The following is a 24351-nucleotide window of genomic DNA, read 5'->3' on the forward strand; positions in this document are numbered from 1 at the left end:
CCACCACCGCCACCACAACCACCACCACCTGGGAAGTAAATGTTAAGAATGTCTATAGCCTCACCACCACAGCCACCACCAACAACTGGGCTCAGAAGGGCACCTCTGATAGCTTATCGTGTGTGCCATTGGCCCCTAAATCAGTTGTTTTTTGTTTGTTTACTTTCAGTACGTTCAAGGTCAATACAGGTGTGTGTGTGTGTGTGTGTGTGTGTGTGTGTGTGTGCGTGTGTGTGAGGCCCGAGTAAATAAGTAATAGTAGTAGTAGTGGTGGTCGTATTAGTAGTACATTACCATCATCATCAACACACACACACACACACACACACAATGACATACACTGACATAAATAAAATAATAATGAAAAAAAAAAAAACACAACACAAAACCTTTCATCATCAAGGTCCCATGGTGTAATGGTTAGCACTCTGGACTTTGAATCCAGCGATCCGAGTTCGAGTCTCGGTGGGACCTGCTTATTTGTTGCTCACTCTTACTTTGTTCCTTTCACCCCTGTTTACTTCTTGCTATCCTGATACCTGTTGTGTAATCATTCCTGCTACATGCAATAGGATGGCATGTTACGTCATTCCAACGTTGCACAAAAATCATTCACTTGCTCTCTTTCTTTATCCTTTTTTCTCTCCGTCTTTCTCTGTATCTCTCTGTCTCATTGTATTGCATCGTTTTAAATAGTTTCCGAATTTACATTGGTCATAATTTTCCTACATTTGTTGTCTTGCTTTTTATTTTAATCTTGTTTTGGTGCGTGGTAAGAATGTTTGATCTCTGATGAGTGATGCTACACCCCCACACTGAGATGGAGGTATACGGGGTGCCAGAAGGTAGCGTGGGGGGGTTGTGGGCTGCGTGATGCTGCACCCCAGGCTGGACAGATGAAGATGTAGGGGGGGGGGTGTAAAAGGTAGTGTGGGGGGTTGTAAGATTGAGTGATTCTGCATTCCAGGCTGGACAGTTGGAGGAGGAAAAGGGAGGAGGGAGGAGGGAGGAGGAAGGAGGGAGAAGGAAGAGGTTGAAGGAAGGAGGAGGAGGAGGAGGAGGAGGAGGAGGAGGAGGAGGAGGAGGAAAAGAAGACGAGAAGGAGGAAAAAAAAAGAAGACGAGGAGGAGGAGGAAGATGAGATGAAGAGAAGGAGGAGGAGGAGGAGGAGGAGGAGGAGGAGGAGGAGGAGGAGGAGGAGGAGGAGAAGGAGGAGGAAAAAGAAGAAGACGAGGAGGAGGAGGAAAAAAAGAAGACAAGGAGGAGAAGGAAGAGGAAAAAGATGAGATGAGGAGGAAGAGGAGGAGGAGGAGGAGGAGGAGGATAGTTTATCATCGTGTTTAAAATCTTTTCCACTTTCTATATGTTCAAAATTTCTTTCATTTTCTCTTACCATCATTATTTACTTATTTACTTTCTTTTATATTGTTGTCAAAATTACAGCGCTTATCGTGATCAAAAAAGTATTATCTGACTAGCAATAACAATCACGTCACTTAAGCCAATCACGTGAAAGAGGACGTTCAAAAGGAGGAGAGGAGGATGGAGAAGAGGGAGGAGAGGGAAGACAGAAGAAGAAGGAGGCGGATTTACAGCTGTGTTATGTATACCAAGCATACGATTTACTTTGCATAATAAGAATATGTATAAAACAACGTAGAAGTTAAAAACAAATTAATAATGAAACACTCATAAATTAAATTGAATAGGTGCAATATAACAAAACAATACATGATGTTAGAGAGAGAAAGAGAACAAGGACAAGAGTGACAAACGAAGAGAAGAGAAGACGAGACGAGGAGAAATAGAATAAAAATGCTAGCAGAGAAGAATGACAACGAGAGAGAGAGAGAGAGAGAGAGAGAGAGAGAGAGAGAGAGAGAGAGAGAGAGAGAGAGAGAGAGAGAGAGAGAGAGAGAGAGAGAGAGAGAGAGAGAGAGAATAAAAACGTTAGGAAAGGAATAAAAAGTGAAAAAAAATAACAAACAAGTACTACCAGTAACCACACATACACTTAATTACAGGCAATTAAACCTAATACACACGAGTGTTAGCCAGTATACCAAACTGTTGTGATGTATCCGGTTGGAAGTCTTTATTCCACAAACAGGAAAATATGCCTTTTCGTAGCTTTCTAAGACACACACACACAAAAAAAAAAAAATAAATAAATGAATGAATAAATAAATAAATAAAATAAAATAAAATAAAATAAAATAAAATGAAATGAAAATAGATAAATAAATAAATAAATAAATAAATAAACATATATATATATATATATATATATATATATATATATATATATATATATATATATATATATATATATATATATATATTTTTTTTTTTTTTCCTGTCATGAGGCTATCCTGTAAATGACACTGCGTACATTAAGACCTGCTATGATGTAAGAAATTATCAACTAAAGTAGACTTCAGTAAGAATATATCAGAGCTGGTAAAATAATTGAGTTAAACTGATACTTTCTCTTTTATTTGGCATACTCGTATTCCCAGATGTTGTTATATGAGTAAGTATTAAGTTATCATGTCATGAGGTTGTCATGAAAATTTCGCCATCTTAATAACTGATATAGTGTAAAAAAAAATGAGAATTTCGCCATCCTCATAACTGATATGGTGTAAGACTGATTCTTAACCAGGGGTGCTCGCACCGCTAGGGGATGCGAGGCCAATTTTTAAGGGGTGCGAGGATGGATAATTAAAGCAAAATATAGTTTTATATACGCGATATTTTTTTTTAAGCAAAAAAAAAAAATAAATAAATAAAAAATAATAATAATAATAATTCTTTTTGCTACAGCAGTGTTCTGTAAGCTTTGTGAATGAAGATTAAAAAGAAAAGAGTGGTTTTGTTATTTAATACACAGAACATCAACTTTGTATTTTAGCTTTTTTTTTTTTTTATTTCAGCAATTCAGGGGGTGCGAGAAGTGACTGCTGATCTGAAAGGGGTACATACAATGAAAAAGGTTAAGAACTAATGGTGTAAGATCATTACATTAGCTACACTTCTGAAGGAAGTTCATTCCATAAAGTCTTCCATTAACTCCCCGTTTTCTATCGCAACATCAGAAGACCTCTTGGTATTTTCCACCCTGTGGCGTCAGCAGCACCGCACACCAAAATGTGCACTGATCAAAATTCTCTAAGCCTAGGGGATGGGCTGGCAGGAGGACACGTCTTATTTATTGGCCTTGCACAGTATAAGGATGGAAGCACAGTACAATGACGCAATACCACAGTCACTCTGGCAATGGCAGTGAAGATGGTGGGGGTGGTAGTGATAGTGGTGATAGTAGTAGTAGTAGTAGTAGCAACGACAAAATCAACAGCAACAACAACAATAATAATAATAATAATAATAATAATAATAATAATAATAATAATAATAATAGACCCAAAACTCAAACATCTTAGCTATTTTTCAGTGAGCTTCTTGAGGTGAGGTTAAGTACGGTAAGGCTAGGTTAAGTTAGGTAAGATACGGTAAGACTAGGTTAGGTTAGGTAAGGTGAGGAAAGACTAGATAATGTAAGGTAAGGCCAGGTTAGGTAAGATAAGGTGTGGTAAGGTGAGGAAAGGTTAGATTAGGTAAGGTAAGGTAAGGTGAGACCAGGTAAGGTAGGTAGGATTAACTTAATCTAACCAGGCTCACAACAAAATATACGTGCACCGATAGACATTTACTTGACCATATAACTGAAAACCAAACAACACAACCTTACATTATCCCACACCTTATCTTTGCTACTGGTAATTTTCCCTCAGTGCCCATTAGCATCAACCTCCTTACGTTGCTTGACCATACAGACACACAGACGAATGGCCAATCACTCACACAGACACAGCAAAGTAATCCATCACGTACAGACTCAAAGGAAAAACTAAACTGGCCGACGTGCAAATGTTCTCTGGATTTGAAAACCGGTAACTTTTCCTGCCACTGCGGCTGAATGGATGCATCACCACCACCACCACCACCACCACCACCATCACTTCGTCATTTCTATCCTTACGTGCATATTTCACCACATTCATCCCTATTGTCTATTTATTCATGATTTTTAGCGATATACCCGTAGAAAAATTGTAATTGCAATTTTAAAAGAATAATAAGTAGTATGATCCTCTTAAAATCGTAGTAGATTTTCCTCTTCATTTTCACTTATTCGTGCATATTTCCCGATAGTCACGCTCATCGTCTATTTATTCATAATCTTAACAAGTTTTCATACCCGCAGACACATTGTAATAACGATTATAATAATAACAGTAATAATAACAATAAACATTTTTCTTCCTCTCGTCACTTTTCACGTACAGGCGCCTATTTGACAACATTCACCACTTACTCACAATTTTTAACGCCTTTTTTACGTACATATATGCATTGTAACAGTGAATTTAAGGATAATAGTAATAATAACACCTTTTTCTCTCTCTCCTGCCTGGAGTGAAGTGAGAGAGGAAACGGACGAGTCTTGTCAACACGGCGGGAAGTGCATATGATAATATTCGTATTCCTAATATTTATTACTCACCCACGCCGCCCTAACGATACTGCAATATCGTTGGTGTAAGGGGTGCAGGGTGATCTTGGGATGATGTGCGCAGAGTTAGGTCAAAAGAAGTGTGGAAATAAGGAAAAAAATCATAGGAAAATACGATTAGACTATGTTTTTTTTTTTTTTCCTGCCTCAGGCTGAAAGACGGTTATTAAATCTTTCTCTGTGTGTAAGGGCGAGAGATGTTGGCTTTGGTTAGGTTAGGGAAGACGGGGAACACACACGCACAGAGAGAGAGAGAGACTGGTGGAAGACAGACAGACAATGGTACAGACAGACAGACTGAAGACTGAGGGAACACACACACACACACACACACACACACACACACACACACACACACACACACACACACACACACACACCAGCATCTCTAAGGTTGTATAGGCGAAAAAAAAAAAAAAGACATGAAACACCAAATTAAACTAAACCAAAACACAAAACACAAAAACACCAACAAACATATCTACAAGTACTGATAACTTAGAAACAAATACTTAAAACACAAAAGAATACCAATACCACTTTACAGAGAGGTCAGGTACAGATGCGTCCTTTCCTTTTTTTTCTTCTCTCTCTCTCTCTCTCTCTCTCTCTCTCTGGTAGTGGTGGTGATTGTGATGGTGGCGTATTATTTTTATTATTATTATTATTATTATTATTATTATTATTATTATTATTATTGGTAGTAGTAGTAGTAGTAGTAGTAGTAGTAGTAGAACAATAAGGGAAAAGTAGATAATAAGTAAACCGATCAACTGATAAGATAAATAAAAAGAATAGACAAAAAATAAGGAAATGGACAGAAAGATACATAAACACATAACCAAATCAGAGATTGATAAAAAAAAAATAATAATAATAAACGATACTACTACTATCATTAGTATTACTACTACTATTAGTACTACTACTACTACTACTACTACTACTACTACTACTACTAATAATAATAATAATAATAGCAAATATACAAATTTACAGAGATGCATAAATATAGAACATAATGATGTAATAATAATAATAATAATAATAATAATAATAATAATAATAATAATAATAATAATAATAATAATAATAATAATAATAATTATTATTATTATTATTATTATTATTATTATTATTATTATTATAACAATAAGTACGTGACGTGAGAGGAAAAAATAAATAAAAGAAATACGGCATACCTAAGACAACTGATGATTATAAATTATTATGTCAGTCTTAACCACTATTACAATACAGATGGGACGTGTAGACTACAATGGAAGTAGGCAAGATTGAGGAAAAACAGTATATGCCAAGTGCAGGACGTAAGAGTGAGGAGAAAGGAGAAATGGAAGGAGCAGGCAATGGCAGCGCAGGGTGGTGGTGGCTAATGGCTAACACTCATTTATTTACTCAGTCTACCTTAGATGCCCACAGTGAGTGCATCCTAAGCGCCCTCTCTCTTGGACTGTCCATCCCACCACCACCACCACCACCACCACGTACCCTGCCCGAGGCCTCTCAGTCACCCAGCTCACACACAGGTTTGTACTTATTGCAGTTGTTTGATAATAAATGATATTGTCACATTGGATACATTGTGTAATATGAAATTAACTTTTTTGCGGGCATAATTCAACGGTAATTTATAAGATAATCCTGTGTATACATATTGATATAACGAGTACTTCTGCGTCACCTACTCACAGAAGTAATATCTACTTAACCTTGTATGGTTTGTTGTTGAAATATACACAGTTCACGAAAGAACATTAGGGTTTCTTGCATTGAAAGTGTTAAAGCATGCGATGAAAGTGTCAAGGAATGAAAAGGTTGATGAAACTAACAGAGCTGCCTGGGAGGAGTCGAGGATAGTTAATGACGTAATGATCGGTGATTAGTTTGCATGGGATGTGAGGAGACAAGGTGTGGCGAGTAGTTTGCAGTGAGTATTAGTTTGTGGCGGACGTGTGAGAAGAGAGGGTATAATGAGCAGTAGTCTGTAGTGAGGATGTGGGAATAATTGGTTAATAACGTAATGATGAGTGTGTAGTTTGTAATGGGGGTGCGAGAAGAGAGCCTAGGGAACCGTGGCGGCCTGCTGGGGTGCTGCCACCAGTCCCCCTCATCTGCAGCACCCGCACGCCTCTTCAAGCGCATTGAATGTAATGCCAGAGTTACCCTCCACGCATATAAATTCTGTTGTATCATAGAAAACGATACGAGGAAAGGTTATACCTCGGAAATAATTGTAGAACCTTTTGTTTGCATGAGATGTTTATCGTTGCATGCATTCATCCACTCATCCACTTACCCACTCACTAGCCCACATCCACCCGTAAATTTTGGAAGCTAAACCACCAAAACATAGCGACCAGAAAAAAATTATTCCATACGCGCCTGAAAAGCAACTTGTTTTCAGGGATACATAACACTCTCAACTGTGTTACTGCTCAGAAGGAATGGTGTGTGTATATATATATATATATATATATATATATATATATATATATATATATATATATATATATATATATATATATATATATATATATATATATATATATATATATATATATATATATATGCCACTGTATGTAGAATGGCTGAAAAAAATACCAAATTGCTTACAAGGTCAGGATCATTGCTGCCATCTGGTGACAGCCACTTTTCTGAAATTCCCCATTGAAGAAAGTTTTTTGAAGTCTTACAAATGGGGAGAGAGAGAGAGAGAGAGAGAGAGAGAGAGAGAGAGAGAGAGAGAGAGAGAGAGAGAGAGAGAGAGAGAGAGAGAGAGAGAGAGAGAGAGAGAGAGAGAGAGAGAGAGAGAGAGAGGGGGGATAGGGGGAACTCAAAAGAGCAATATATTCTTAAGAGTAATATTTCATTTCACAGTACATAATTATGGGCACTGTTTCATCTCACAACAGATGCTCTAGCTATGATAAAGAAGGTAAAACTCCGACTACCTACTATAAATGAAAATGCTATATAAAGTAAGAACTCAGGTTTGTAATGAAAATGCTGTCTGCTATATGATAATTATACAAAACACAAGGAAACAGAGTTATCATCCTGTTCACTGTATCACAATTGTTGTCATCAGCATAACAGTGAGCCTTTTAAACTATCCATCATTACACTGAATGCTGCACCACTACAGTGGCCTGCTCTCATCCCAGTACTTACATGGTACAATCTGAAAAGCTAAGTCCACTTACTGATCAGGCACAAGCATAATGCCCCATCACAGACAGAGGCTTACACTGCAGGCTGCTGGTGAGCCTGATGTCTCTCTGTTAGGCGGATGACAGAAGGCTGGGGTGGAGCTCTGGGCGGCGGCGCACCGCCCGCTGCACCTGAGTGGTCTGGTTGGTCTGTGTCATGGCACCAAAGTTGATAAGGTATTTGAACTGAGAGACCCTGAAGGAGAGGGGCTGATCAGGACGTGCCAGGTAATGAGCTTCAATATCTGCTGAGGTGATGCTGCTCTTGAGGTTGGCCTGTCCTGTGCTATCTGCCTGACCATACTTCACCCACCTTCCTCTAACATCACAGAAGAACCAGCTAAAGGTACGGGCCTTGGCGTACTGAGGTGCAGCATCGGCCTGTACACACAGGCGACGCAGAGCCACCATCTTTGAATAATCAGAATTGGTCAGCACCATGGCCTCAAAGTTGGCATACCACATGTCCTGGTCCAGCACCTCCTGCAGGCGCCGCAGTTGGGCAGGATCAAGAGAGGGCAACTTGACTCCATTCTTCGTTGGGTCACAAAATGCCACTTCCAGGCAGGTGACAACAGCTGCAGGCAGGTTAAACCAAGAATCCTGCCTTGCATTCTTATGCACCTGCCAATGGAAAGGCTGTGATGCATGCAGCCTCCTACATCCCTGGTCTTCATTCAGACATATGCCCTCTACAGAGAAGCGACAAATCTCAGCGATATCAACATTGCCCATGCGGTGATAGGTCCATGCTGTCTGCCTGCCAGTCTCTGCCCCACCTGTGGAAGACTTGCTGTCAGAAGGGTGTTTTCTATTTGGCTTGTGTGCAGCCTTACTGCTACTGTCCTGACCCGATTCTTTGCTTCTCTCTGTTTTTGTATCTGAAGGGTTCTTGTCTGTGGTGATTTGGGCTAGAGTCACTTTGTCTTTCTGGGTGTGTGGCTCTGAAGATTCCTCATTCTTGGAAGTGGCACCAGCTAGTCCCAGACTTTGTTTCACTCGATTAAAGATTTTACCTATTGGCTTGGAGCTTGTGTCCTTGGGGGCAGCTCTGGTGTGTAACTGTGGTGGAGGTAAGGGTTTGGTGGCATCCTTAGGGACCAGGGTGGGATTAGCATTCAACAATGCTACAATGATGTCCTTGATATTTTCATTGACAGATATTTTATTGGAAATCAGCAGCAAGGAGCAAGCTGGGTCATGGGGATTGTGGTTGAGGCTACATCCCTGACGGTCACAGTAGGCACGGTTCACCACAAAGCGGAGACAGAGGTGCAGTGCCTGGCATTCAGTCTTATTACACTGTCCCCTGTTGTAATCTCGGCACACCTCCAAGCAGCCTGAGGGTGATGCTGCAATAGGGATGAGATGCTTCAACAGTTTCTTGAGGTGTGTTACAGACAAATGTTCCAGCATAAATCTCCTGAGGACAGCCTTGTTGTGCTCTGTGTAGAGTGAGTGGCCAGGTGGACAAGGGGATTCTTGGCACCAGCTGGAAATGTAGGTGCTGCACACATGTAGGTCAAGACAGGACCAGCCATTGGTGCACCCCTGGGCAGACAGGTTGGCCCAACACAACTTCACCTGTGGATTAAGTTGCACTCCATCCCTGCTCATGTGGAAGATGTGTGGGTGGGCTGCTGCCACCTGCTGCACTGACTCTGAAGCAAAGCCCTGATACTCAAAGAGGTTCGTGAGTGTGCAGTGGAATTGAGGACGCTCTGCCAGGGCGCTCACCAGGTCCTCAGGCTCCAAGGTGTCTCCTTCATCCTTGTTATACATGTTGTGATCTCTGCCTCTATAGTAACTGGTAGGGTGACTATGTTGCTGCCGCCTCTGGTTCCAGTGGCTTCCTTGATGATCATTCTTGGCAATCCTCCATGAGTAGTTTTGTCTCCAGGCAAGCCCATGTTCATCCTGTACTTTGCCCAGCCTTTCTTGCCTCCAGGTGTGTGTGTGGTCTTCACATTGTCCCATCCAGTGTGGCCCACCACGCACACACCCACGACCCTCACCTCTGCCCCAGTTGTGCCTCTCCTGGCCAGCATGCAGAGTCCTGCTGGCCTCATCCTTATGACAATGATGCTGTGGCCTGCTTTCCTCTTCTTCATCACAGTAATGCTGCTGAATCCTACTCTGTTCATCATCATGCTGCAAAGTTCTTGTGGCCAATTCCTCATTCCCATCTTGGTAATGCTGCTGTCTATTATACTTCTCACTTTCATGTACTTGATCATTGTGGTGTTGTGGTCCGTCTTGTGCATCACCTTGTTGATGCTGTGCCCTGCTGGCCTGCTCATCATTATCACTATCATAAAGCTGCTCACTGCTTCTTTCCTGCTTTGAATAATCAGGATGCTGTGACCTGCTGCCATGTTCTCCATCTTTATAATGCTGTGTCCTGTTGTCCTGCTCTTCATCTTCATCAGAATAATGCTGTGGTGTCATATGGTCATGGTGTTTTTCAGAGTAGTGTTGTTGAGTCCTTCTGTCCTGGTGTTCTTCAGGGTAAAGTTGTGGAGTCCTTGTGTCCTGGTGTTCTTCAGGGTAGTGTTGTGGAGTCCTTCTGTCCTGGTGTTCTTCAGGGTAGTGTCGTGGAGTCCTTCTGTCCTGGTGTTCTTCAAGATAGTGTTGTGGGGTTCTTCTGTCCTGGTGTTCTTCAGGATAGTGTTGTGGAGTCCTTCTGTTCTGATGTTCTTCAGGATAGTGCTGTGGGGTCCTTCTGTCCTGGTGTTCTTCAGGGTAGTGTTGTGGGGTCCTCCTGTCCTGGTGTTCTTCAGGGTAGTGTTGTGGAATCCTTCTGTTCTGATGTTCTTCAGGATAGTGCTGTGGGGTCCTTCTGTCCTGGTGTTCTTCAGGGTAGTGTTGTGGGGTCCTTCTGTCCTGGTGTTCTTCAGGGTAGTGTTGTGGGGTCCTTCTGTCCTGGTGTTCTTCAGGGTAGTGTTGTGGGGTCCTTCTGTCCTGGTGTTCTTCAGGGTAGTGTTGTGGGGTCCTTCTGTCCTGGTGTTCTTCAGGGTAGTGTTGTGGGGTCCTGTCCTGGTGTTCTTCAGGATAATGTTGCTCTGGCCTACTGTCATGTTGTACAACATAATGCTGTTGGGTTATGCTGTCCTGCTCTTTATCTTCATCAGCGTAATGATGCAGTGTCCCTGTGGCCTGCTGCTTGCTACCTGCTTGCAGGTTCTTCAAGGACTGCAACAATGCACCAATCTTTTCACTTGGTGTTTTTTCCTGTAAAAGGGAAAAAATAATGTTTGTTACACTGGCATCTCTTGGCTAAAAGCTGTATGACAAGGACAAGAGTTATTTTCAAGGGGGTTGGAGTTGTAATTCCAGTACTAAGCTACTAATTTTTCCCTGACTTAAGGCTGAATACTTTTAAACAGAGTGCTCATCCATCTACCTCTCTGACACCTTGGCTCCATGTGGAAGTATCTGGAGAGAGTAGTCATGGCAGAAGAGCCTACATCTCTGCCTGTCCAGATACTTCTATTTTTCATTTATTTATTTATTTATTTATTTATTTTTTCAAGTGCTTGGACTCTACACCTCTCACACATGTATGTACTCCTTTACTATACAGTGACTGTGCAGCAGGTACATTTGATAATCAATGCTGTACAACACACCTGATTACTGGAATGATTTGTCTGGCAATCTCTCCTGGCCAAGACCTTCTCAAAAGGGTCACTCGTGTCTTCTTCCCAATCCATGGCAATGTTCGTGTTCACTGAAAGAAATCACAGATTACAAGATATCACAAGACATGTATGACTACAAACACAATGGTCAAACTAAATGAAAAAAAGAGTACTATGGGATTCATAACATGAATGCATCAACATAACTCTTAGTCATATCAAGTATAATGAGAAATTGGTTAGTGTATATATGCATTCTATCTCTCATAGGTAAGGTAAATACAGACAGTATGTTAGTACATTATGACACAACACATTAATTGAAAGTTGGGGATAGATACAGTGATAAAGCTGTGAGTTGCTGAGTTAGCAAAACATTAATTTCATATTACCTATATTCAAAACACACACTCACAGGATAGCATTCATCACTGACCCAGCAATATGAGTGAATGTGCAGCATCACCTCAAGTGTTACTGCTTGTTTAGCTTGAGCTCAAAGTACAGCACAACACAAACACACTGAAATACTGAGCAGTTCACCTGGAAGCTCAAATAAATACAAGTTTCAGGTGAAAGGTGCCACAATGGGAATCAAAATCAGGACCCAAACACAAAAGACCAGCATGGCACCAATCAAGCAGTGAGACACATCCCACACTCAGGCAAGGTTGTGGGAGATCTATTATTGGGTCAATTGATGGCGTGCCTGGATTCTGTCCTCCTGATAGATTTTACATAAATGACAATAGTAATTCTTATCTGTCATGTGAAGGTGACATGCCATATTCCCTGTGGCAGTGTACCCTGAGCATTCTGTGGAAGGAGGGAGGTTGAGGCTGCATTAACAGGTTATTAGGTATACGTAACATTTACCTGGCTCTGTTATGAAGCTCCTGACTTTCTGACTCATCTGCTGCTCATCCTCACATGGCAAGTTGTCCCTATGCTCAACTTTCTGGGGCAGGGCTGTCACTTGGTTGTCTTTAAGGAGTGGGACCATCATGCAGTTTGCATCATGGGGTAAGGCTGTTGCATGGTTGTCCTTGTGGGGTAGGGATCTCAAGAGATTGTCCTCACAGGGCAGGGATCTCGAGAGGTTGTCCTTGTGGGGCAGGGATTTTGACAGGTTGTCCTCATGGGGCAGGGGTTTTGACAGGTTGTCCTTGCTGGTCAGGGGTCTTGAGAGGTTGTCCTTGCAAGGCAGGGGTCTTGACAGGTTGTCCTCACGGGGCAGGGGTCTTGACAGGTTATCCTCACGAGGCAGGGGTCTTGACAGGTTGTCCTCATGGGGCAGGTGTCTTGATAGGTTGCTCTCATGGGGCAGGGGTCTTGACAGGTTGTCCTCGTGGGTTAGGGGTCTCAAGATGTTATCCTCACGGAGCAGGGATTTTGACAGGTTGTCCTCACAGGACAGGGGTGTCGACAGGTTGTCCTCACAGGGTAGGGGTCTTGAGAGGTTGTCCTCACAGGGCAGAGTCCTAAAGTGATTGTCCTTGAGTGGCATGGCTGTCACATGGTTGTCCTCGTGAGACAGGGTTTTGAAATGGTTGTCCTTATGAGGCAGGGTTCTGAAGCTGTTATCCTTGCAGGGCAAGACTGTCACATGCTTGTCTTTGTGAGGCAGGGTTTTGAAGCTGTTGTCCTCGTGGGCTGGCACCATTACGTAGTCCTCGTCATGGGAGCCACAAACCTTGGGTTGGTATCCAATGGGAACATTGACAAAATTATCCTCAAGAGAGTCATAGAATACATCCTCTTCCTCGGTCAGGTGCTGGCATCGCCCCTCCACCTCCTGCAGCACATGAAAGAGTCATGGCAGTGAGTAAGGTGGAGCTATCCAATCTGTAGCAGGCCCACCCTGACCCATTCCATGCCCAATTAGTTTCAGGGGTTATGACTTGTCTACAACTGGTGTCAAGGAATTTGATACACTTAGAGTGCAAATAGTAGGAAAAGAAATGGAATTTTTGGTATATTTAGTGGGAATGTCAGGAACAGGAATTGAATGTTTGGTGAGGATGTAAGGAATAGGAACTGAATGTTTGATATATTTTGAGTAAGAAAATCAGGAAACTATTTATTTATTTATTTATTTATTTTCTAGGCACAGTATCAGGAAAAGGAATTGAATGTTTGATATACTTAAAGCGGTAATATTAGGGCACGGAACCTGAATAGTGGTGCCACAAAAGGGAGGTCACGTGGCGGCCCGAGTCACTAATCTGATACCTTTTCGATATCAGACTGAAGATAACTATTTTACTAAAGGACGCGAGCGCGCGCGCACGCACGCACGCACACGAAGAGAAAGGAGACCTGATAACACTGTACAAATTAGTAAACAATTAAGAAAAAAATAGACAAAAATAACTTGGTACCACGGATGAATGAAGGAGAGAGACGGACAAGGGGGGCAAGGGAAGAAAATAAAATGGATGTTCGAGTGACATCAAGAAATACAGCTTCCCGTATCGAACTACTGAAATCTGGAATGATTTGAAGGAATAGTTGGTTGCGACAGTGTACACGTTTAAAGAGAAACTTGATAAAATGTAGTTATGGAAACCGGACGAAATGAGCTTTGGCTCATGCCCTGTACAATACAATTAGGTAAATACGCAAAGTTGATTATTTACATTACTGTTTGGCATACTAGATCAATGCATTCGTTAGTGACGCACTGAATAGCACGGAATTTTAAGGTTAGTGCCAAGTTTAACGTTTTATTAAGTTATTTTAAAATGTATGGGACTTAAAAGAAAAAGAAAAACTTCCAAAGACCATAGAGATTACACACACACACACACACACACACACTCTCTCTCTCTCTCTCTCTCTCTCTCTCTCTCTTGCTGATGCAGAATTAAATTACGTATTACTAGAACCATGAGAACAATCTTGAAAGCCCCATTTAACTTCCACTGGAGACCGATTTATAGCCTGTAGTGATGCAGAATACTAACTTCACCATCACTACATCCATGAAAACATGTCCCTAGAACCTGTCGAGATTAATCGATATGACACCGGAATGTTTGAGAAAGTGGTACCAATATCATATTTGGCAACACTGGGCTCTATACTTGTCGCTCGTCTGGCTACACTACAGTGGCGTCACTTCTCTCGGCCATCCGTCCCCCACCGACACTATCAATACCCTCCTCCCATCACTTCCACTCCCCCTTCGTCGACAAAAACACAAGGCTACGTGCGAGACGCGTATCATACCGGACTGCCTCCCAGCCTCCACCACCACCACCACCACTCCCTTTTCTGATTAACTTATTGGGTGTTATTTGTTTACTTTTTTTCCTTGTTTATTCGGTTAACCTGTGTGTGTGTTTGTGTGTGTCATGATCTTTATATCAGTTTGGTCTTTGTTATGTTCATGATAAGAAACTAAAGATGCATTATTGAAAAAAAAAAAAAAAAACGACACACACACACTCTCTCTCTCTCTCTCTCTCTCTCTCTCTCTCTCTCTCTCTCTCTCTCTCTCTCTCGAGTACCACATAAGTATCCCATATGTCAAAATTACGTAAACAGTGAAATACTGGTATACAAGTTTAACATCAATCTGCGTAATACTTCCCCATTTAGTTTTACTTGCCTACATATTTCCATATCTACCTAACACCCCACTCGGATCAAAACAATCGCATGATAACAACTAGCCTTACCTCATCTTAAAAGAAACACAACTAACCACAAATACTACACAAAGCAAGAGATGATCAACACTGAGGTAGAAATCACTAAGTTACCTCTTCGTTTCCTGTTTGTAAAGTATTTCCCATCTCGATTCCGTTCCTTAAAGGTCCAACTCCAGCCTTCAGCCTCTCAGTGGACCAGCACCTCACTCGCCGAACACTGACACACTATGAGCACACAGATATCGCCACTCCCTACAATCAGTTGCAGTGTTGCTCCCCACCTCCTGCTCCTCCTTGACGTGAACTGATCGTGTTGGGAGAGGGATACATTTTCTTTAATACTAGGAGTGTTGGCACCATGGGTGACTTTGCTAGACTCTCTCTCTCTCTCTCTCTCTCTCTCTCTCTCTCTCTCTCTCTCTCTCTCTCTCTCTCTCTCTCTCTCTCCTACCAAAAAAAATAAATAAATAAATAAAATAAACAAACAAATAAAAGAAATCTAAATAAACAAGCACACGCAAAACGCAGCACTGTATTTGAGAGAGAGAGAGAGAGAGAGAGAGAGAGAGAGAGAGAGAGAGAGAGAGAGAGAGAGCGCCTGAGCACATTCACTGCCAACGTAGGCGTTTGCGCGGTCATCAAAACAAGAGAACATCAGCTGTGTTTGCCTTCAAGCGGGCCGTCTGGGTTACGATTAGCGCTTCTGCTGCTGAGAAGGAAAACAAGGGAGGACGTTCTAGCACTTCTACTACTATTGCTGCTGCTACTACAATTATTACTTCTACTACTACTACTACTACGACCATTACCACAACAGCAACAACAACTACTACTACTACTACAACTACTACTACCACCAACACCACCACTCGAATCACGGCATCACCACAATCACATCAAGCTTGACTGAGAATCGCTCCCTCCCTTGCGATGAGTCACGGCACATGAGCCACTAGGTAACGAACGAACACACACACACACACACGCACACACACATTCCTTACATGTTGCCTTCCCGTCGTCGTATCGCTGCTGCTGCTGGTGGTGCTGGCGATCAAGGTGCTGTACGTACTCGCACGTTGAGGCGGTTCATGTTCCTGACGTGTTGGCTTTCTGGTTTTGTCAAGACATATTTATTATTATTATTATTATTATTATATTGTTTTATTCGTATACTTAATAGTGGCGATAAGCTGCAGAACATATCAATTCCGTAATTTATTTTTTTTTTTTTTTATTATTTATTATTTTGTGTGGTAGAGGAAGGAATGGAAAGGGCCCATCTCAAATCGCTCAGCTTTCTCATGGATTATTTTCAAAAGCTAGAGATTAGTTTCTCTCTCTCTCTCTCTGGTACACAGTCCGCAAACTAGCATTAGAATTTTGCAGTCTTAAGAAAGCCCCACTGACCTCCACCAAAGCGAGTTAGAAGTAGCGGAGATAAAACCATCGATACGTTTTGAGAATTGTTGCTTACGTATGTTTCATTCCTGGCGTGGCGTGAAGTTACCAGTTTGTGGTTAAGCTGAGGTATCGGCAGGCCATGAAATCTAAACTCAGACCACCACTACTACCAATAATAATAATAATAAAAATAATAATAACAACGTCCACATCGTCACCTGTTTTTATCAGTTTTGATGTACGATTAAAGGCGTTCATACCTTATCCTCTCATCATATCTCTCACTGTTAAAGTTCAATGATTGCTATATATGAAAAAGTCTATCTCTAGTATGGTGGTGTTGCCTCCCCCTCCCCCATCAGTTCCGGGAAACATTGATAAAGCAATATACAAACAAGTGATTAAAATAAACAAGTCAATGATCATGGATTAAGCAATACAAGCTTTGCCTTTTATTGTTTTATTAAGTTTTGAGTATGGTTATTGCATTTCCATCTTGGTGGCTATAGTGAAAGGAAGGCACGACGGCAGTAAGGAAGGTCCACACCGAATAACGTGTGATTCTTCGCTAAAATATGAGCTCATATCACAATCTCCCCCTCTCTCTGGTTTCCTCACATTCAGTAACATAACACTTTCCCTGCTAAGATCCACACGGGTACAATCAAGGCAAGGTACCAAGAATGCATCACTCTGTACAGCTAGCTAGTGCATCGACAGGCCTTTACATTCACAGTGCACAAGCAGTCTGTGGGCCATGTCAAGTCCACTGATCATTTCTATACAGAAAATTAAAAGTTACATACACTTTATTACATACACTCTCATGGCCAGTGAAGGGACTCATTTTGGTCACTCAGCATAGTGTACACTCTTTAATGCTTTAGTAGTACTCAGTTTAAGGTTAAAGAGACCACTACTTGAGGGTGAGGAGGTACTCTGGGTAGTACTCCTGTTTGCAGTACTTAATGATCATACTGGGATTGGCTGCATTGTCTGCAGTGGATTCATAAGGAATGGAAGTGGCAGGGTTGATGGGAGGCCGTGCCATGCTAGCATTTCCTCCAGTCACAGAGCCAATAGCTACTCTTGCAACAAACATGTATTTGTAGCCATTAGGATCTGGGCGACAGTATATATAAGAGGTACCAGCATTTATACCAAAGTAGGTTCCTCTCCCATACATCCGTCCAGCTGCCGTGCCATGGAGTCGCCAGTCAAAATTTTCATTGCAGATGCTCGCCACAACGTTGTGCGAGGTGCCATGGAACAGCTGTTGCACGTTCACACTAGCTGCATTTTTATACAGAATTGTCAGTTCCTTGATCTTGTTCTGCAAGGCACACCACATGAATGGATTCTGAATGCGATCCACCTGAACTATATTGATAGGGGGAATGCTCGTGCCTATAAGTTTCACCACCTTCTTGTACTCATCCGAGTCCGTCGCCAAAGTTACTAAGCGTGAGCGTTCCTCAGGCTGCATGGCATCCCAGTGAGATGGAAGGTCTAAGCCAGAAGCCTCCTTAGTCTTGTCCTCCTTTGGAAGGTGTGGCTCGGGTCTGCGCCGCACCTTTCGGCTCACTCCCGTAGACTGGTTGGTCTGTGTCATGGAGTCGAAGTTTAACGTGTATGAGAACTTTAAATTCTTGAAAACGAGAGGCAACTTTGGAGTTGTCTGGTAGTGATTCTCAATGTCCGTTGAGGTAACGCTGCTAACCAGGTTTTGGTAGCCAGTAGTGTCCACATTGCCGTATTTCACCCATTTCTTATTAATATCCAAGAAGTACCAGTGGTAGGTTGATGCCTTGATGGCCTGGCCAGCTATTGTTTCTGTACACAGGCGCCGCAGCTGTAGCATTTTGCTGTTTGTTGAGTTAGTGAGTTTACTGGTAAGGAAGTCAGCCTGCCAGATGTCACGGCCTAGCAGGAGGAGGAGACCAGATGTGGAGTGATCCAGCTTTGAGGGATCAAGGCGAGGGAGGGCCACACTGTCATTGGCAGGGTCACAAAAGGCCCTCTCAATGCTGGTTGCTTGTTCTGGAGGAAGGTTGATCCAGCGACCATCTTGCTCCTTCACTTGCCAGTGGAAGTGCTTTATGGAGTGAAGTTTTGGGCAACCATTAGCCTCATCCCGACACATGGCTTCTACTGAGAAATAACAGATCCGTGGATCGGCAACATCCCCCTGCAGGTAGTGGGCCCACAGAGTGCGGCGAATGGTTGTGTTGCGTGGAGCTGGCTTAGGTGCACCCTGGTGTTTTGTTCCTGGTGAGGCAGTGTCTTTCTGCTTTTGCTTTGGTAATTGTTTACCTTCAGTATCTCGTCCCCTGCCCCTGTCTGAATGGCTATCAGCATCGTCTTCAGAGTCTGTGTCTGACTGCTTGAATTTTTTCATTGAATCATGTTTGCTGCTTTCTCTAGATTTTGCCTTTGAAGCATGTGAGCTTTCTACTTCATGACTTTTCTTCCCTTTGCCATTCGAGTCATCACTTTCACTTTCACTTTCACTTTCACTTTCCGTTTCAGTTTCAGTTTCAGTGCTTGAAGATGAGGTCCCTTTTCTTTCCTTTTTCGCAGGGCTTTGGTTCTTATTCTCTGACTGATGGAGTTTGTTTGCAGCATTCTTGTCCTTGTTCCCCTTTTTTTCCTGGCCCTGAGCTGCAGCCTTGGGAGGATGGGGCTTGGCTGGGCGGGCAGAACCAGCCTGGTCTTTCAGCCTTGGATTGGCCTGTAGGAGGGCCATAGCCACATCTCGTGGTGCCTCATTAACAGGCAGCTGGTGAAGTTTGAGCAGGTGACAGCAAGCAGGGCTCAGCAGATTGTGGTTCAGCTCACAGTTGTCCTGGGTACAGTTAGTGAGACCCACCACAAAGCTGAGACATACATGCAGGCTGGGGCAGGTGTGTTGGTTACATCCATTGTTGTTGTATTCCTTGCATACATCCAGGGGCCCATCCTGGTGTTGGCCCCTACCTTGCTTCTGCCCGTGGCCTTTCCGCAGCAGTTCATGGAGTACACGATACCTGACATATTCCATGGAGAGCTGCCTGAGAATGGCCAGGTTGTGGTCAGTGTGCCACCTGTGACCCAACACGCATCCCTCTCTGTCGCTGCACCATCCTAGCACATAGTTGGGGCACATGTGAAGGCCGTCACAGGCCTCACGATCCTGACACCCATTGTCACTAGAGTGGGCAGCACACAGCTTCAGACGAGGAGCAAGCGACACCTCTTCGTTCTGCAGGCGGAACAAGTGGCCATTATTGGCTGCTGTGAGCCTCACCTCTTGGGGCTGCAGGTCGTGGTACTCCAGGAGGTTAAGGAGGCTCATGGAGAAGCTTTGGGTCTGTGACAGTGCCATCACCAACTGCTGAACTGTCCCCACCGCTCCCCCCGGGCCACGAGGCTCATGGTGCTTGAAGTTGCCTCTGTTCTGCTGGCGCCCTCGGGGTCTTCGGTCTGGTTCCCTGGGAGGAGCCATCTCTGGGGCAAAGGGATCCCTGCCAGGGCCTGGCCTACCTCGGCCCCTGCCTCGCCACCAACCACCCTCAAGATGCCGCCTCTCTGCCCATCCCTGCATCTGTCAAAGTTGCACCTTTAAACACACACACACACACACACACACACACACACACACACACACACACACACACACACACACACACACATACACACACACGCACGCACGCACGCGGATCATACTCAAAACAACCCGTTCCCAGCAAAACTTAATGCCTCATGCACATCCATTCATCATTGTGTGTCTCATGTAAAGCAAGAACCATCTACAACAATTCTCAAAGGGATCTCAAAGCTTGTTTCTTTAACCTTTCAGGTATTTACCATCAATTCCCATCATTTATAAATATGTACTAATCAATTTTTGTCATTACTTTTATTGTTGTTGCTATTATTATTATTATTATTATTATTATTATTATTATTATTATTATTATTATTATTATTACTACTACTACTACTACTACTACTACTACTACTACTACTACTACTACACGCACCCCAAACACGAGGAGCCTTATCTCTTGTGGTGGATGAACACAGTTGTCCCTCGTGCCCCTGCCTCTGCGCCCGCCGCCCATGCCCTTCACTGCAGGATGAAAGGGCGTCACTCCTTTGTACACACACAGGGCAACATTCTGAAACACTTAAACGCTGCGCCCTGACCAGTTTCAAAAGACCCTTGATGAGGCTATACGTGTTTTTAAGGGTGTATATAAGGTTCTAGTAACAGATTAACAAGATTTCATCATTAGCAAGAGAAGCACTTAAAAACCCAACTAATCGGCTCGGTGGTCTTTGAAAATGGTCGTGGTGAGAGCAAGGCATTTTTGAATACTGGCCTTACACAAACACACATTTTCCCCTTTCATCACACTTTTCTCCCTTCTTTTTCTCATTTATTCCTTTCCCTTTCCATCTTCCAATTCCTCTCTCGCTTTCTTCCATCCTCCCATTTATTTATTCCCGGTTTCTTTTTTTTTTCTTCCTTTCTTATTGTTTCTCTCATTTCAGTTTCCATTACCTACCACACTTTCTTCTTTCCCCAACTATCCCACGCCTTTTTTTTTATTTTACTTTACTTTTTTTTTTAACTCTATATATACTTCCTTTATAGCTTTCACTCTCTTATTCGTTCTCTTCCCTCTCCATCTTGCATTCCCAATATATATAATTTCCTTCTTATTCCCTCTACTCTCTTGTCCACCTACCTTCTGTCACTCCTCTCATATATTATAAATCATCCATTTCTTTTTTCACCAATCCTGGCTAATCTTTTTAACTTTAATATTTCCTCCCACTTCCTTCAAACCACATGTGTCTTAACTGCGTCCCACCTCTCCTTTCCCCTCGTCCTGCTTGCACTGATGGAGGAGGAAGAGGACTTACACTGGGCCAGCATTTCGTTGACACTTTCGGCAGCAGCATAGAGATCCTCTCGACTTCTTGACCCGAAACCTCTATATCCTGCCATCTAGAGAGAGAGAGAGAGAGAGAGAGAGAGAGAGAGAGAGAGAGAGAGAGAGAGAATGAGTGTTAGTATTCACTTAATGTTACTGCCAAGCTGTGTGTGCGTGTTTGTAGTTGTGTTGCCATTCACCCTCTACTACTGTACTTGTCTTACACCTGTTTACTCCATCATGTGCTGCCTCGCATATGATGAGTGGTGCAATGTGTGTGTGTGTGTGTGTGTGTGTGTGTGTGTGTGTGTGTGGGGGTGTGTAATCAGATACGTATGGATGTACTGATTATATACGGATATTGTTTCATCTTATCACATGGAAAAAAAATAAGAACAAAAAAAACTATTATCTTATCACATCAAACAGATAAAAATGGACACACACACACACACACACACACACACACACACACACACATACACACACACACACACACACACACACACACATACACACACACACACACTCTTTATAACGGGGTTGAGGAGGAGGAGGGTGAACGAAGCATTGTGAAAAGCATGATGCACTACAGACAAGTACGTTTTCTGTTCATTCCCTTGTCTCTGCGCTCAAAACATTTCGTCACGTGAGTCACTTGCACTACGTATTTCCAACTGATTCCACGTAGTTTGTGTTTGGTATTGCTGTGTATGTCGTGTGATGGTGAAGACGAACAGGGATAGCATTTATTAGGTTTAGACCAGGGAAATGTGATGTTTTATTTCTTCTCCCTCTTTCTCCCATCCTTCCCTTGACTTATTCCCGGATTCTAAATATGATTTTACTATTTATGTTTTCCCTTCACACTTTCCATTCCTTCCCATACTTTGTTTCTCCTCCCTTGGACCTGTCACGTCTTGAATCGCTTTTACGTCACTCTCCTTTGTCTTTCGTTATGTCTATCCGCACCTCTACTACTTTCAAGACTGTATAAGAAGCTACACGGGGTTTTCAGGGTGTTTTTACTGTTCTAGTGACAGATTAACAAGATTTCTACATTAGTAATAGGAGAAACACTTTCAGGAACCCGACTAATCATCTCTGTGACCTTTGAAAATAGTCGTGGTGAGAGCAAAACGTTTCAGAACACGGGTTTTGTCCTCTACCGCCGCGGAACGAGAAACGTATGGGTGTATATGTGTGTTCAGTAGTTAATACGTATAACTCGAACGTCTAAAATAAGAAGGGTTCCTGGAATATAAAGCTATTTATTAAAGTATCCATTTCTCTGAGTGATCTCACACCACCACCACCACCACCACCACCACTATTGACCTGTGATGAACGTGTCATAACAACCACACGTATGCTATCTACCGAGGAGGGGAACACCTAAATAACACCATATAATAATGCTAGAAAGATTGCAACACAAACTGAGAGAGAGAGAGAGAGAGAGAGAGAGAGAGAGAGAGAGAGAGAGAGAGAGAGAGAGAGAGAGAGAGAGAGCACTACTTGTCCGTCTCACTGCACTGGCAACTCCATGATCATCCCCTCTCTCACAGACCCTCCTCCCCACGTCTCTCTCTCTCTCTCTCTCTCTCTCTCTCTCTCTCTCATCGCAAGACCCAAACAAACCTGCGTTTTGAAGGCTAACGAGGCGAAGAATAATCTTAATGTAACTAGTTTAAGTTTATTGCATTGTTTCCTTACCTTGAATTGATTTCACATGACAGATTTTGAAGTCTTATCTTACTGATTTTTTGTATTCATTTTATTTATTTATTTACTTTATTCATTACTTTTCCTAAGTTTGTCGAGGGAAAGTTAGGTTCAAGCGCAGTTCAAGTTACATATAATTATGTAAAACAAGGAATCCGCCCCTCCCTATCAGTGCAAGGACGCTTAATTAGACGGCATGCATTTTCATAATATCCATAATAATTATCCAGGTATGTGATGTTGACTAATCCAATAACTTTTAAAAACAAACGGAATTTAATATACAGGTTTGGGACAAGTACTGGAACGCGTCCACGACAGAGGCGCATGAGTCGACGTGTGTTGGGGTGTGGTGTGGTGTGGAGGGAGGGAGGGAGGGAGGGAGGGTAAGAGAGGCGAATACATAAACTAACGAATTTCCACCTAATTATTCTTCTGTATCAACTTTTCTCACCAATCCATCAACATTCTCACACCCTCCTATCACTGTGCAGTAAGTGGTTATGCAAGGAGGCCTGCTTTGTGGCTGAATCAAAGTGGGAAGAGATGGAGGGATGGAGAGGTAGGCGGGCACACAGCCAAACCATTTACTAGTTCACAATATCACTGCATCAACTCTTCTCACTAAGCCACCAATACTCCCACAGCCTCCTATCTCAGAGCAGTGTGTGGGCATGCAAGGCGGCCTGCTAAGTGGCTATATCAGTGAAGGTAAAAAACAAACATAACGCCACACAACATACCTTACGTTTATGATTGTTTCCTTCCCTCCTGGTGATGTAGTAAGTGATGCGGTTCGTGCCAGGCCTTGCTGTGATGCCCCCCACAGTCACCACCACGCACTCTACCTGGCTCGCGGCACAAAGAGGTCTGAATGCACGTATGACACTCACTCCCTCCTCCCGTCACTGCTGGCTGGACAGGTCCCTCACGCGTCTGGTGATATGGCTCCGTTTTCTCTCTCTTTAGGGGAGAACTGCTCTATTTCTATGTAGCCTCTACTGTTGTCTTCATGTCAGGAGCTGATAGTTTTCTTGTTTCTTCTATAGTCTTTTTACTACTGGAAGAACGTTTGGGCATTGGCCGAGTAGGGAAATTCCCCGTGAGCTGCGTTGCCATGTCTTTACAGGACCAATTATCGGTTTAATACCTTGGTGGAAAGGGCAGTCGACCCTCCTACCTCCTCTCTCTCTCTCT

At 42.9% G+C, this 24351-nt stretch overlaps 2 protein-coding genes and 1 non-coding gene across 12 annotated transcripts in view; 2 read left to right on the forward strand and 1 right to left on the reverse strand.

Moving 5' to 3' along the window:
- Positions 1 to 402: 402 nt before the first annotated feature.
- Trnaq-uug (transfer RNA glutamine (anticodon UUG)) lies at positions 403 to 474 on the forward strand. The gene has a single exon. It is a non-coding gene; the product is annotated as a tRNA-Gln (tRNA).
- A 5519-nt stretch (positions 475 to 5993) lies between these two features.
- Positions 5994 to 24351, forward strand: part of LOC135115342 (carcinine transporter-like) — a 37131-nt gene continuing 18773 nt past the window's right edge. The window contains exon 1 of one of the 2 annotated variants that reach the window (XM_064032000.1): positions 5994 to 6123. The gene's annotated coding sequence lies outside the window, so the exon portion shown is untranslated. The remainder of the gene's footprint in view (positions 6124 to 24351) is intronic. The other variant, XM_064032002.1, reaches the window with a different exon arrangement.
- Positions 7445 to 24090, reverse strand: LOC135115341 (uncharacterized). Of its 9 annotated transcripts, none has more exons than XM_064031993.1 (6): positions 23903 to 24090; positions 21419 to 21503; positions 20530 to 20618; positions 12324 to 13242; positions 11436 to 11536; positions 7445 to 11037 (listed from the first exon to the last, which is right to left on the reverse strand). In XM_064031993.1, exons 2-6 carry the CDS (start codon positions 21501 to 21503, stop codon positions 7879 to 7881), a joined length of 4353 nt encoding a protein of 1450 aa, XP_063888063.1. In that variant the 5' UTR covers positions 23903 to 24090; the 3' UTR covers positions 7445 to 7878. The 9 variants fall into 9 exon arrangements, with proteins under 9 accessions (XP_063888063.1, XP_063888061.1, XP_063888065.1 ...); XM_064031991.1 differs by having other exon boundaries at positions 20530 to 20667; XM_064031995.1 differs by having other exon boundaries at positions 20551 to 20618; positions 23898 to 24090.

This window comes from Scylla paramamosain, chromosome 29 (assembly GCF_035594125.1).
Source record: "Scylla paramamosain isolate STU-SP2022 chromosome 29, ASM3559412v1, whole genome shotgun sequence".
Lineage (NCBI taxonomy): Eukaryota > Metazoa > Arthropoda > Malacostraca > Decapoda > Portunidae > Scylla > Scylla paramamosain.

What these genes read in the sequence shown, in the direction of transcription:
- LOC135115341 (XM_064031991.1), bottom strand. Translation starts at nt 21,457, where the DNA reads ATGCTGCTGCCGAAAGTGTCAACGAAATGCTGGCCCAGT. An exon ending in CAACGAAATGCTGGCCCAGT is followed by an intron (nt 20,668 to 21,418) that starts GTAAGTCCTCTT and finishes TAAGTGTTTCAG; the next exon opens with AATGTTGCCCTGTGTGTGTA. An exon ending in GAGCTTCATAACAGAGCCAG is followed by an intron (nt 11,537 to 12,323) that starts GTAAATGTTACG and finishes GATTTCTTTCAG; the next exon opens with TGAACACGAACATTGCCATG.